General features: G+C 43.8%; 1 protein-coding gene across 1 annotated transcript in view; it reads right to left on the bottom strand.

The window, feature by feature from the left end:
• Positions 1 to 5,716: 5,716 nt before the first annotated feature.
• The window catches only part of DNAH5 (dynein axonemal heavy chain 5), a 243,975-nt gene continuing 235,440 nt past the window's right edge, over positions 5,717 to 14,251 (bottom strand). The window contains exon 79 of the mRNA XM_060191928.1: positions 5,717 to 6,947. Coding sequence (XP_060047911.1) covers positions 6,796 to 6,947 — 152 coding nt within the window. The 3' untranslated portion in view covers positions 5,717 to 6,795. The remainder of the gene's footprint in view (positions 6,948 to 14,251) is intronic.

Below are 14,251 nucleotides of genomic sequence, written 5' to 3'. Positions count from 1 at the left end.
TTAATCCCTATAGGTTTCTAGTTCTCCTCACAGTGTCCTGCTTTGCTCTGGATCACAATTCACAGACACAAACAATAACAGTGTTACCCAAAAATCACACAGATGCCCATTATCAAGTTTTTGAACGAAAAATTTAGTATCAATAGCTTCTTTCTACAAAACTCGTGGCACTGAACTTCTTGCTAACAAATTACCAATGCAGGACACAGAAAATAGCTTGGCTGGATACTGTGTTTCTCTGCCATGCACAAGACCCAGCTTTAAACTCAACTACCATCACACTGCATAAAACTGGTGCTGTGCTGTTAATCTCTCTCTCCTTCTCCCTCTCCTTTTCCCTCCCTCTCTCCTTCCCTTCCTCCCTCTGAAAAAAAAATCAACCAAATTGCAAGTACACTGCAAACACATTCATTCAAAACTTTTTAGTAGTCCCCATCATTCTTACATTATTTTTAATGCTCTAAATTAAAATGATTGTCTGAACCATGCTCCACACAAACCAAAATGGCTCTGCATTAATCCAACTTTCTAGCCCTCTTCTCTACTCTGACACCAACTTCTCAGACAGTATTTTTAGCCAACTCCGTGCTACCCAACCAACTCAAGCAAAAGCTACCATAGTCATGGGCCCCTAGAAACAATGGACTTCCTGGTTTTCTTTTTTTATTTTCTTTTTTTATTTATAAAAAGGAAACACTGACAAAACCAGGGAAGTCTGGTCGGCATCATGCTGGCATCTGGAGCCTGGTGGCTGAAAAGAGAGTTAATATACAAAGCCAAACAAATTGTTGACCAATCATGGACCTAAAGGCTGGAATAGTGCAGATGAAGAGTTGGGGGGTCTCCATTCTGTAGATAGCTAGTAGGCATATTTTAATTATATTCCAAAGGGCCTGTGGCTATACTAGTTTTTTTTTTTTTCTTTTTTCCCCCTGAGCCTGAAATCTGATATGCAGGTGGATCCAAGTTATTGTGTGGGGAGACGATGTCATGGCTGGAAAAGGGACAGAAAGCTGGATCAGGGAAGAGAGAAGCTCCCTAATATGGGAAAGGGGTGTAATATTGTTGACTATAAACCCTATCGATTTGATTTGGTCTGGGTCCTGTATCCAGCTTAGGAGCCTATGTAACCTCTACATCCCTGTAGATTTGACCTCACATTCTGTGGTCATGAGTAGGAACATTCCAAACTGTCCCAATATCGACCCGTCTTCCTCAGGCGTAACATAGAGTATGTTGTATAGCCTCCCTTTGGAGGATGGAACATTCTCTACCATTGTTGATCCAAGTTGAGGGCAAGGTCCTATGGGGGGCCCACAAAGGGGTCTATTTTGTTGTTCCTGATAGAGATGACTGGTAACAATGGAGAGAGGGGTTTATTTGAGGTCTAGGCCCATCTTAGGCCTGGCTTTTTGAGAATCTCAGGACTCCCTGACTAGGGCCCCAGCTTCCTGGCTTTCTTCCACCCTAAGGTCCCTAATCTGATGCGTTCTGTTCATACTTTTTGGTTCATTAACAATTTTGTTTCATTTTTATGTCCTGCCAGCTTCCAGACAATACTTAATAGAAGCTACCACGATTTCATCCTGACTTATCTGGGCAGACAACCTACTCAGTGTGTCCTGGAACCCCACCTCTCCAGAGCCCTGTCCCACTAAGGAAAGATAGAAACAGCCTGGGGGTATGGATCCACCTGCCAACACCCAAGTCCAGCGGAGAAGCAATTACAGATGCCAGAACTCCCACTTTCTGCACCCCAAAACTAATTTTGATCCATATGCCCAGCGGGTATGAAGCGATAGGAACAAGAAGGTAAGATGGTTCTGAACTACAGCTCCATCAGAACCTAGAGAGAGAGGAGGGGAAAAAGAGGACATTTGGATAGAGTAATAGGGTCATGAATGGCTTGGGAGGAAAGACAGACTACGCCTGGAAGAAAAAGGAGGCAGTTATGTACAAATGTAGATAGATAATTGTAGAGACGATAATCAACCCACATCTGCAACCTTAGAACTGCAGAGGCTTGCAATGGAGGGATTGGGGATTCAGGACTCTAGAAGCAGGAACAGTGTGGAATTATACCCCTGTTGACATGCAATTTTGTGAATCAATATTAAATCACTAACACAATTTTAAAAGAAAGAGAAACTGCTGTGATTGAAAAGAGTATTGCCCAAGATGGGTAGGAAGCACAAACTTCACTCAGGTCTCACTTTATGTTTTAATAAATGACACATTTTCACTTTGTTAAAAAATAAAAACAAAAACAAAAAACACCTTGGGAGCTCATGCATGCAGGCCTACTGCTCTACTGCCTTTTCTGACCAAACATCACTAGTTTTTAATTTTTTTCTTTTTTTTTAACCAGAGCACTGCTCTGCTCTGGCTTGTGGTGGTGGGGGGAGTGAGCCTGAGGCTTTGGAGCCTCAGGCATGAGAGTCTTTTTTGCATAACCATTATCTATCATAGCTAGTTTTTTTTAATTAATTATGAATTACAAATCCATTGAATAAGAGGGGTGCAATTCCCACCAGGGTTCTCCATCCCACCCCCTCCATCGGAAGCTTTCCTATTCATTATCCCTCTGGGAGTATGGACCCAGGATCATTATGGGATGCAGAAGATGGAAGGTCTGGCTTCTGTAATTGCTTCTCTGCTGGACATGAGCATTGACAGGCTGATCCAATTCCAGCCTGTTTCTATCTTCCCCTAATGGGGCAGGCCTCTAGGGATGTGGGTTTCCAGGACATATAGGTGAGGTCGTCTGCCCAGGGAAGTCACAATGGCATTATGGTAGTATCTGCAACTGGTGGCTGAAAAGCATTAAGATCTAAAGCAGAACAAATTGTTTAGTGATCAGCAATCTAAAGGTAAGAATAGAGCAGATGAGATTTGGGGTCTCCATGTTGGGAAAAGTTAGGAAGTCTATTTCAGGTATATTCCAAGGGGCCCCCCATGACTTTACTAATTCTTGCTTGAGCCTAATGGCTGACATGCATAATTAGTGTAAAATTCTTCTTCTAGCATTTGCCCTTCTTCCGTAGCCAGTCAACAGCGTTGAGCCTGATGTAAAGTTCCGAGACCTCCTTTGAATCTGGAGAGGTGGCAGTCGTTGACTATGTGGGTCATTGTCTGGAGCCGCAGGGGCAGTTCGGGTCGTCTCTGGATCCCCAGCGATGGAACATAGCGGCGCACCGGCCATGGTCTGTTCGATAGTGATTGAGGAGTGCCCAATCATAACATGCTAGGTCAAAGCCGGGTTGACGCTTGCAGGGGTCTGTGATGAGGTGTTTGTTCTTTACCTCAGCTGACTGCCAACTCTGTTTCCAAGAGACTGGAACAGAGAAGTTCAGTGTAGGCGTAGGGGACCAGATTGGGTGACGAGACATCAAGCGTTGGACAGGGTGGGCGAAGATCTCCGCGTATACTGGCAGGTCCGGTCGAGCGTAGATGTGGGAAATGAACTTAGATGATGCCGCATCCTGACAAATATCTGGCGGGGCGATGTTGCCAAGAACTGGCAGCCATGGAACCAGGGTGGAACGGATGGTTCCATAAATTATCCTCATGGAGGAATATAATTTGGAATTATATTGTGTAAAATGATACAGAGCAAAACCAGAGAGAAGGACCCATTCCCGGCCCCTACTGCTCCTGCCGGCCAAAGCTTTTACCACCTGAAACAAATTACCCATTTCTGAAGTTAAGGAAATGTCTGTAAGTCACAATCCTCGCTTAACAGTGGTCAGGCTTTCTAATCAATCAGCTAGGGAGGGTTTATAAATTACAATGAGAAATTGAGCTGAAAACATGAAAAATTCCTTTCTTCATTAAGGAAGAGCCACGTGAAGTTCACACCGAAAGTTGTTCCTCTCAATCTGAACATTTGTTCAGGACCATGTAAATCTTCATCATGCCATCCCTGTCCTTTATCTCATCGGTTTACCTCTGCCCAGGCATTTCACAGGTATGTCATGTGTGTAAATTATATTGTTCACACCACAGAATTGCTTACTACTTTCCTTTCTTTCTTTCTTTCTTTCTTTCTTTCTTTCTTTCTTTCTTTCTTAATTTCTTTCGCCTCCAGGGTTATTGCTGAAGCTGGGTGCCTACATCATGAATCCACTGCTCCTGGAGGCTACTTTTTTCCTTTTGTTGCCCTTGTTATTTTATCTTTGTTGTGGTTATTATTATTGTCGTCGTTGTTGGATAGGACAGAGAGAAATGGAAAGAGGAGGGGAAGACGGGGGGGTGGGGAAAGTTAGACACTTGCAGACCTGCTTCACCGCCTGTGAAGCGACCCCCTGCAGGTGGGGAGCCGGGGGCTCGAACTGGGATCCTTATGCTGGTCTTTGCACACTGCACTACCACCCGACCCCTTACTATTTATTTTTAAAAGAAGATTTAACTGTGTTCTCTTTTCTTTATACTTGCTAAGGCAGAGATAAATGGAGAGGGGAGTGGGAGATAGAGAGACAGAGAGACACCTGCAGCCCTGCTTCTCTGCTCATGCAGGTGGGGACTGGGGGCTTGAACCTGGGTCCTTGCTCATGATACTGTGTGTGCTCACCCAGGTGTGCAACCACCTGGCCTCTGTGCTTACTAACTCTATACTATCTTCTACTTCTTCCTGTTCTCCTAACTTCCCTAATCATAGTCTTTTTATTAAAATTAAGGGCATTATTTCAGTTATTAAATGCATTTTTTAACTTTTTAAAAAATATTTTATTACCTTTATTTATTAGGCAGAGACAGCCAGGAATCAAGAAAGGAGAGAGTGATAGAGAGGAAGAAAGAGATACTTACAGCACTGCTTCACCACTTGCAAAGCTTTCCCCCTGCAGGTGGGGATCGGGGGCTCGAACCCAGGTTCTCGTGCAATGTGACATGTGTGTTCCACCATGTGCACCACCACCCAGCCCCTTTAATTTTTTTTATCATCTTTATTTATTGGATAGAGACAACCAGAAATAGAGAGGAAAGGGAGGAGGTAGAGAGGGCAGACCTGCAGACCTGCTTCAGCACCTGTAAAGCTTTCCCCCTGCAGGTGGGGACCAGGGACTCAAACCCAGTCCTTGAGTATTGTAACATGTGTGCTCAACCAAGTGCACCGCCATCCGGTCTCATTAAATGCATTTTTATATATTACTTATTTAAACCTTTTTAGATTATCGTTTTAGTATAGATTTCAAATCACAGGTGTTAAAATTAAAGCATGTGAACACTTCTGTGGTTGTCCCTAGCTGAGTTTAATTTAACAGCTTTGCAAAAAGTTTAGACCAACTGACCTTGCTTTAAGAACCTGTAAGCATACACTTTCACAAAGCCCTAACTGTGATTCACTTCCAGCTTTCAGCTTTTTATCCTAAAAGCCATCAGTTAGGATCATCTAATTATCACTGCAGCTGGACTTCTTTATGTTTGCTCTGTAACTTCATGTGAACTCTCTTTTCCTCTAGTCACATTCTTGACAATTCTTCTACTCTCTTTCTTATATGAAAAAGGTCCTTTTTAAGTGGATGCTTGAGCTGTGAACATCGCTCTCCAGATGCAAGGCACTGGATGCAAAGTCCTCACAAACTCTCTTTGCTCCCTCAGAGCACTGGGCTGTCCTCTGAACCACACTGGCAGATAATTCCCTGGAGCAAAACACTGTTTGGTCCACCCAGCCAGACCCCAGCGTAGAACAAAAGAAGGAAATACATGACTGTGAGTGTCAGGCTTCACTAGGAGGGCATACATTTTTTTTTTCATATTAGCATATTTTATTTTTGTTTTTAGTCACTTTGGAGAAATAAGTAAAACTGAATTTGAATGAACAGATAGACAGCTGGTAATCACATCAACATAAATTAAAACTGATGCATTGGGTCAGCCATATGGAGATTGGGCTGTTAGAACAGATATATCTTTGCTCAGAAAAACTATGTCTTGGGAGCCAGGCGGTGGTGCACTAGATTAAGATCAGATAGTACGAAGTGCAAAGTCTCATGCATGGATCCATGTTTAAGCCCCCAGCTCCCTGTTTGCAATTCAACAGAAATGAAAAATGGCCAGCCACCACAAGCAGTGGATTTGTATTGTCAGCACTGAGCCCCAGCAATAACCCTGGAGACAAAAAAGAAAAAGAAAGAGAGGAAGAAACTAAATCTTGACTTTCCCAAACACCCAACAGCTCACCTGGATAGTTTGCCTGCTTTAAGAAAGAAAGAGCAAATGGGTATCAAAAAGTCTTACATCTAAGACCATCACTAGATCACTATTTCTAAAACATTCCTCTTATTCTTTTTTGAAGATTTAGTTTATCTATTTCAGATGAGAGAGAGAAAGACCAGAGACCGCTTATTACATGTGTCACTGGGAACAGAAGCTTCAGCTTTAAGCGTGCAAGATTTGCAGCCTAGCATAATGTTTATGCAAAGAGACTCTCTTGCCTGAGGTTCCAAAATGTCAGGTTCAATCCACCATAAACCATAAACTGGAGCTGAACTGTGCTCCAGTTAAAAAAAAAAAAAAAAAAAGAATTGTAGTAAGCTATTATTTTGAGGGTTTATATTTTATGCTTACGTTACCAAATGATTTCACAACAGACTCAGGGATTGGTCGTTAATGCTGAAACAGGTGAAGTGTAATAAAATATCTAGAGGAAGAGGAGGAAACCCAACCAGCACAGTTCACCCTGCGCACCAGCACGCGAGTGGCGCATTTCCCAATGCTCCTTCCAGAAGGAAGGTCAGGATCAGGATCACGAGGGGGCTGCATTTTCCTGAACCTCGCGGAATGGACAGGACCCCGTTACTTGACATCGCAGAGAAGAGCGACCCCACGGAGCACCCAGTGTTGAGGATCCTGGACTGTCCTAAGGTCCACAGCGGCAATGTAGTTCAAGTCCGTCCGGACGGGCTTCTTGTAGATTGGACAGGAATAAAACCGAGGGTCTCTTAGAGCTATAGGAAAAGAAAGTTCAAGAAGAAACAGAAACAAAGACCAGGTGAATTCCTCATTTCAGCAGCTCCAACAGAATGTAGAGCCATATTCCTGCACTCTGAGGCAGATACCAATGCAGTTACACAAGGAGATATCTCTTTACACCAGAGAGAAGGAAACATATCAAACAGATGAGGGCTTTCCAGTGTCTCCTTTCTAGGTTTTTATTTTTATGTTTTTATTGTTGTAGTTATTATTGTTGTTGTTATTGATGTCATCATTGTTAGATAGGACAGAGAGAAATGGAGAGAGGAAGGGAAGACAGAGAGGGGGAGAGAAAGACAGACACCTGCAGACCAGCTTCACCGCCTATGAAGCGACTCCCCTGCAGGTGGGGAGCCGGGGGCTCGAACCAGGATCCTTGAGCCAGTCCTTGCGCTTCCGGCTGCATGTGCTTAACCCACTGCGCTACCACCCGACTCCCCCTTTCTAGGTCTTTATCTCTAACCAAAAACTCACCTTTCCCTTAGCCTTGGGAACCCCATGATAAGGGACCAATCCAGTTTCTAAAGGAACTTTTACTTTATATTTGGAGGGAAGGTAACCCCCCCTTTGAGAAAAATTAAGGTTCTGTGCATACAAAATAAGGCCTTGAGTCTACGGCAGTACCGCCCTGAACAGGCCCACGCTTGTCTGACAAAATAAGGCCTTGAGGGCAGTCTGCTTTGAGCAGCCTTGACATTCAATCCTCTGTATTCCTACTAGCATATCTGCACCTCCCATTCTTCTACCTCAGGAAACACCATCTCCTCTTCTCTTCATACCCAAAATTGTCTTCAGGACAAGAGTCACCTCTTCCCTCAGCCCTGGACTCCTCTGGAAGGCCAGTATGTAAAAGGCCCTTGTATAACTCTTAAGGCAAAAACGGTTAACTGCAGAAATGACTTTGCTTTGCTGAATCAGCTTTACACGTGTGGGCGCTGAAACAGAGCGATACTAGCTTTCTAAATACAATGACAACTTGTCAAAGTTACTTAATTCCCTAGTGATCTTGGTGAATAATTTAGCGGTTTTTTAATACATATATAATTTGTGGCTTGCAAAATCGTAAGGTTTCAGGGGTATAGTTTCACAACTAACACCAAAATCTTGTGTCCCAGAAAAATTCTGGTTACCTTTTTTTTTGCAAGTTCATTTGTTTTAGTCATCTATATTACACATGTGAGTAAAATCACCTGATATTTGTTATTCTACTTTACTTATTTCACTCACCACAAGACACCCCCAACTCTATTCATTTTGTCCCAAATGATACAATTGCATCTATTTGGAAATTGCAGAGCAATATTTCAAGTCATACATGCCCTACAACTTTATTCAGTCACCTGCTATTGGACACGTTTTGTGCTATTGTGAATAATGCACCTATGAACATAGGAGCACATAGATCATTTCAAGTCAGCTGTTTCATGTCCTTTGGGGATATACCTGAGGGTGGGTATTTAGCTATTTTTAACAAATGACAAAAGTGGGCCCTATCAGAAGTTCTAGTCTCATTATTTGGGCTCATTACAGCTTTAACATGTTGTATCAAAAGTCTTTTTTAATATTTTATTTATGTATTTATTATTAGAGAGAAATTGAGAGGAGAGAGAGACAGAGAGACACCTGCAACACTGCTTCACCACTAGCAAAGCTTTTCCCCTAAAGGTGGAGACCAGGGGCTTAAACCTGGGTCCTTGCACACAGTACTGTGTGCACTTAACTAGGTGCGCCACCACCTGGCCCTGTATCCTAAGTTTTTATGGTTCTACTATAAAGTAGTTTGCCTTATTGGAAGAAGTCTTGAAAATGTCAGTGGTATGTACTCATTTCAGTGTAAAATAAATATTCTAATGCAATGGCTCTAAACCAGGAGTAATGTTACTACCCCTGGGGACATCTGAGGTGCTCATCTTGGTTGGGGTATTGTTGTTGTCGACTTGGTAGAGGACACTGTGCATGTCCAATAATGAGAACAGCCCCTCACAGCAAAGAAGTACCTAGGCATATTGCCGGTAATGCCAAAGTTGGGAGATCCTGTTCTAAGACAGGATAATGTCATAGGCATCGCAGCTCCACAGCTTAAACTGTATTTTCACCTCCTCCCACAAAATTCATCATTAGAAACATCTATGTTATTGTAACGTCAAATTGTTAAGCCTATGTGTCATCTGATTACCACAAGAAGGCCATTAGTAATCATAATTAGGTAAATATATGAGAAAACACATCTGACTAAGTGAATGACAGTTATTTCAATGGAGTGAAGTTAATACTAATTATACTAACTGATCTATTCATCCCTTTCATCTCAGGTTCTGTAAACAAGTAACATCTATATGACTAATTATCCTTTTTCATGCGAATTTGACTAAGAATCAGTTTATGCATCTCGAAGTAAGCCACTGGGGTCATATATTTTGAGCCAAATGATAATTACAGTAATTACACCTTGGGAGGTATTTGACTGCTTGGATATTAATCCCAAAAGCAAGACGGAATTGGGAATTTAAAAAGCATAGCATTCTTTTCTGTGAGCAGGCACACAGCCATTCCCTGAAATATTTATCCAATTTTATTTATTTCTAATTGCTCCAGAACTGATGGTTTTCCTGCCAAGTCCCAGCAGGCAGGAAACTCCAGCAACAAGATAAAAAATGACTGCAAATTGCATTTCAGAGTAAAAGTGCTGACAGATACAAAACAACCACATAAACAGACCACTTCAAGCCATCACCCCTGGTTAGACAAATTACTTGGAGGACAAAAATAACATGTGAGATAGGTGGAACAAATCAGGTCAAGATATCCAGAGCCTCAGGTAAGCTCTAGGAGAAGTTATAGAAAGTCCGGGCTGTATAAACTGGTGAGTTATGTCTATGTTTTAGGAAGCTGAAGATCTTAATATCTTGAAAGAATTTAATGTTCTAACTATGTGAAGTCCTTCTCTAGTCTATGTTTTTCACATAAAATCATAGCATATCATGACCACCATACATCCTTTCTGATAGGAGAACTTTTGAGTCACAAGTAGTGAACTCAGATATATAGTAATTTTGTTAATCCTTCAACTAGCTTGTGAGGTACATAGGTAAGTATTGTAGCACTGGCTAATTCTCTCCATAACTCTAAGATGGGTATCATCCTCAAATACATTTTACAGTTGGAAAACCTTCAACATAAGGGAATAAGTTATCAAAAAACAAAAACAAAAACCAACCAACATATAACATGAGTTATTATGCCAAAGTTGCAAAGCTATAGGTGAACAGATTGTTGGAGTCAATGTAGGTAGGGACAGACAGAAGAGAGCAAGGCCTGGGAATCTCCTGAAACGCAGACACTGCTGCACCAGGCCAGAACACATGTTCTCCAGGCAAACATGTTCCCTATGCCAGTAGGGAAGAAAACAAATGTTACACAGGAAATGGGAGTGGTAATGTGTGGGTCTGGCTTAGAAAAGAAGTGAAGGTGGGGCTTGGGAGTTCATAAAAGTCAATGTTATGAACATGGACTATTCTCTATATAGCTGGGGTCATCAACCTATGAGTAAATTCCTCTCTCTCTCTCTCTCTCCTCACATGTATTCCAGCTTAAAATTACTGTTTAAAATTCCTGAAGTTCATGATTTTCTCCTCAATTCTTTGGTGTTTTTGTGTATGAAAAAACTTCAACAAAGGGGGTAGATAATATAATGGCTATGCAAAACAGACTCTCATGCCTGAGGCTCTGAAGTCCCAGGTTCAATCCCCCATACCATCATAAGCCAGAGCTGAGCAGTGCTCTAGTTAAAACAAACAAACAAAAAAACAAAAAAACCTACATCCATGTGGTGGGCATCTCAGTTTACCCTTCCCCAATACACGCGTGGGCCAGCGAGTTGACTCAGCAGTAGAGTACTAGGTCAGGTGCTAGGTTCCATGCCTGGAAACACATATATTGGGGTGATGTTGTGATCTCAGTCTCTCCTCTCTCCCTCTCTTCTCCTCTCTTCTCCCCCCACTTCTCCCCTCCCCTCCTCTTCCCTTTTCTTCTCCTTCTCCTCCTGTCTCTCCCCACTGTTCCTCTTTCTCCCTCTCCTTCTCTCTCTCATAGAAATCCCCCAGTCGAAAGCAATTACAGAAGCCAGACCTTCCACCTTCTGTACCCCATAGTGACCCTGGGTCCATACTCCCAGAGGGATAAAGAATAGGAAAGCTATCAGGGGAGGGGAGGGGATCCCAGTCAACAGTGACTCTGATAGGCAACTGCATGTGGTTATCCCTACCTGTGAGTCATGGAGCATTCCAAGACATACTTTTTCCAGGAGAGAAAAAAAATTCAAAGTCCTCTTACCCTGCAGGGTCACTAGGGTCATTCTCACGCTGCTTAGCTACCAAAGGTTTAGTACAGCTGTCCTGCTTTGTTTGTCCAGATGTGTTATCACCATCCCCCACCACACTAGCTATAGCCCTGATGTTCTCTGAGAAGCATCACTCACTCAAGTCAACCTGTCTTCTTCTTCTAGCGTTTGCCCTTCTTCCGTAGCCAGTCAACAGCGTCAGGTTGAGCCTGATGTAAAGTTTCGAGACCTCCTTTGAATCTGGAGAGGTGGCAGTCGTTGACTATGTGGGTCATAGTCTGTCTGTAGCCGCAGGGGCAGTTCGGGTCGTCTCTGGATCCCCAGCGATGGAACATAGCGGCGCACCGGCCATGGTCTGTTCGATAGTGATTGAGGAGGGCCCAATCATAACGTGCTAGGTCAAAGCCGGGTTGACGCTTGCAGGGGTCTGTGATGAGGTGTTTGTTCTTGACCTCAGCTGACTGCCAACTCTGTTTCCAAGAGTATGGAACAGAGAAGTTCAGTGTAGGCGTAGGGGACCAGATTGGGTGACGAGACGTCAAGCGTTGGACAGGGTGGGCGAAGATCTCCGCGTATATTGGCAGGTCCGGTCGAGCGTAGACGTGGGAAATGAACTTAGATGATGCCGCATCCCGACGAATATCTGGCGGGGTGATGTTGCTAAGAACTGGCAGCCATGGAACCGGGGTGGAACGGATGGTTCCAGAAATTATCCTCATGGAGGAATATAATTTGGAATCGACCAAGTGGACATGGGGCTACGGAACCATACTGGGGCACAGTATTCTGCAGTGGAATAGCATAATGCCGGAGATGATGATCATAGTGTGGAAGCGCTTGCGCCCCATGAGGAGCTGGCCAGTCTTGCAATGATGTTATTCCTCTCGCCCACCTTTGCTGCCGTTTTTATGAGATGGTCATGAAATGACAGGGTGCGATCGAGAGTAACGCCAAGATAGACTGGCTGGGCTTTATGCCGGATTCTCGTATCGTCAAGCTGCACATTAAGCTCACGCGAGGCCGAGGCATGGTGTAGATGGAAAACAGATGATACCGTTTTTGCAGTGCTAGGGATTAGTCGCCATTTTTTACAGTAATCAGATATCAGAGACATGTCTTTCGTGAGTGTTTCCTCGAGGATGTCGAACTTGGATGCCTGAGTTGCACAACAGATGTCATCGGCGTAGATGACCTTCCTTGAAAAAGTTTCTGGGAGGTCATTGATGTAAATATTAAATAGCGTAGGAGCCAGAACAGAGCCCTGGGGGAGGCCACTTGAGACAAGTCTCCATCTACTAGACTTGTCACCCAGATTCACCCGGAATCTTCTGTTTTGGAGAAGAAACGATATAGTGTTGGCCACCCATGGAGGCAGGCATCTTGAGAATGACCTCTCCCTATTATACGATCCCAAACAGCCAGGCTCTTTTCACAGTGCTAGATGGAATAAAGACTCGTCACCCCACCTGTGCTGGATTAGCAGTCAACGGCCAAGCCTTTCCCGCTACGAGACAAGTTCTCAAGATCTTCCCGCACAGTCATCACCGCCCAGCTATCATCCACATTGGTCTCCAGCTCCCACTGATTCTGTGCTCGGAGAAACTAAGATGGAACTTTCGGAAAGCAAACTGGCGTCTGTTCAGTGATCTTACCAACAAATCTATTCCTGCAATTCCAATTAACTTTATCCCCTCTGAAGATTCCTACAGGCGCTTCCGCCAAGCCATCTTCAAAGCAGCTTCCCAAGCCATTCCTCGTGGGAGACGTGCTAACTATACGCCTTGTCTTGATGCTGAATGCGAGCAACTACTAAAGCAGTATGATGAGTCGGGCGACCCAGATGTGGCTGACCATCTCATTGCCTCCCTGGATGCAGCACGCCAAGCCCGCTGGCAACAACTCACGGAAAGTCTGAACTTCACCCACTCAAGTAGGAAGGCCTGGAAGCTTCTTCATAGTCTGGGTGCCGGTAGCCAACCCCCTCCCGTCTCCCATCCTCCTGTATCTCCAAACTCAGTGGCCAGTCACCTAACTCAAGTTGGACGTGCTAAGATCGACCCAGTCTAGAAAAGAGAAATTTCCCACGAGTGGTCATTCCACTTCCGTTTATCTTGTCCATCTCCAAAACTCTCTCCCTTTACACTGTCTGAACTGGAAGACGCTTTGAAGAGGGTTAAACCGGAACGGCTGCTGGCTATGATAACATCACCCCAGAACTCATTCTAAACTTGGGCCCCGCAGCAAAGAAGTGGCTCCCTACATTCCTGTCCCACATCTTGGAATCCCAATCTATGCCCAAAATTTGGCGTCGTGCGAAGATAATAGCAGTTTTGAAACCAAAGAAAGACCCAACACTGGCCGCCAGCTATAGGCCAATTTCTCTCCTCTCCGTGTGTTACAAACTCCTTGAGAGGCTGCTTCTGTCACGTATTTCTCCTCTTACAGAGAAATTCCTATCACCCGCCCAAGCTGGTTTCCGCCCAGGAAGATCTATCTGCGAACAAGTCCTGGCCCTCTCAACTTACATTGAAAATGGATTCCAGAAGAATTTAAAGACGGGTGCTATCTTTGTTGATCTCACAGCAGCCTATTACACGGTCTGGCACCGTGGTCTCCTAGTCAAGATCTCAAGTCAACCTGTAAAGAGCCACGTCTGGGCCGCATCTGCCTCTTTCCAGCTTCCTTCGAGAAGGTCCAGGAGAAAACCCTCTTGTGACTAATTTAGCATTATTTGGACAACTTTTTTGTGATGCTCTGACAACAAACAAGTATAAAATAAATTCGAGGGTGGGGAAGGTATATATCCCTCGATTATTAGAGGTAAAATAAATACATTTTAAATTGGAGAGATAGAATAATGGTTATGCTAAAAGACCATGCACCAAAGGTCTCAGGTTAAAATCCCCAGAATCATCATAAGCCAGATATCTGGTAAAAATT

This window comes from Erinaceus europaeus, chromosome 5 (assembly GCF_950295315.1).
Source record: "Erinaceus europaeus chromosome 5, mEriEur2.1, whole genome shotgun sequence".
NCBI classification, from domain to species: Eukaryota; Metazoa; Chordata; class Mammalia; order Eulipotyphla; family Erinaceidae; genus Erinaceus; species Erinaceus europaeus.
The sequence above is the reverse complement of the archived record's forward strand: the minus strand, read 5'-3'. Positions and strand labels throughout refer to the sequence as shown.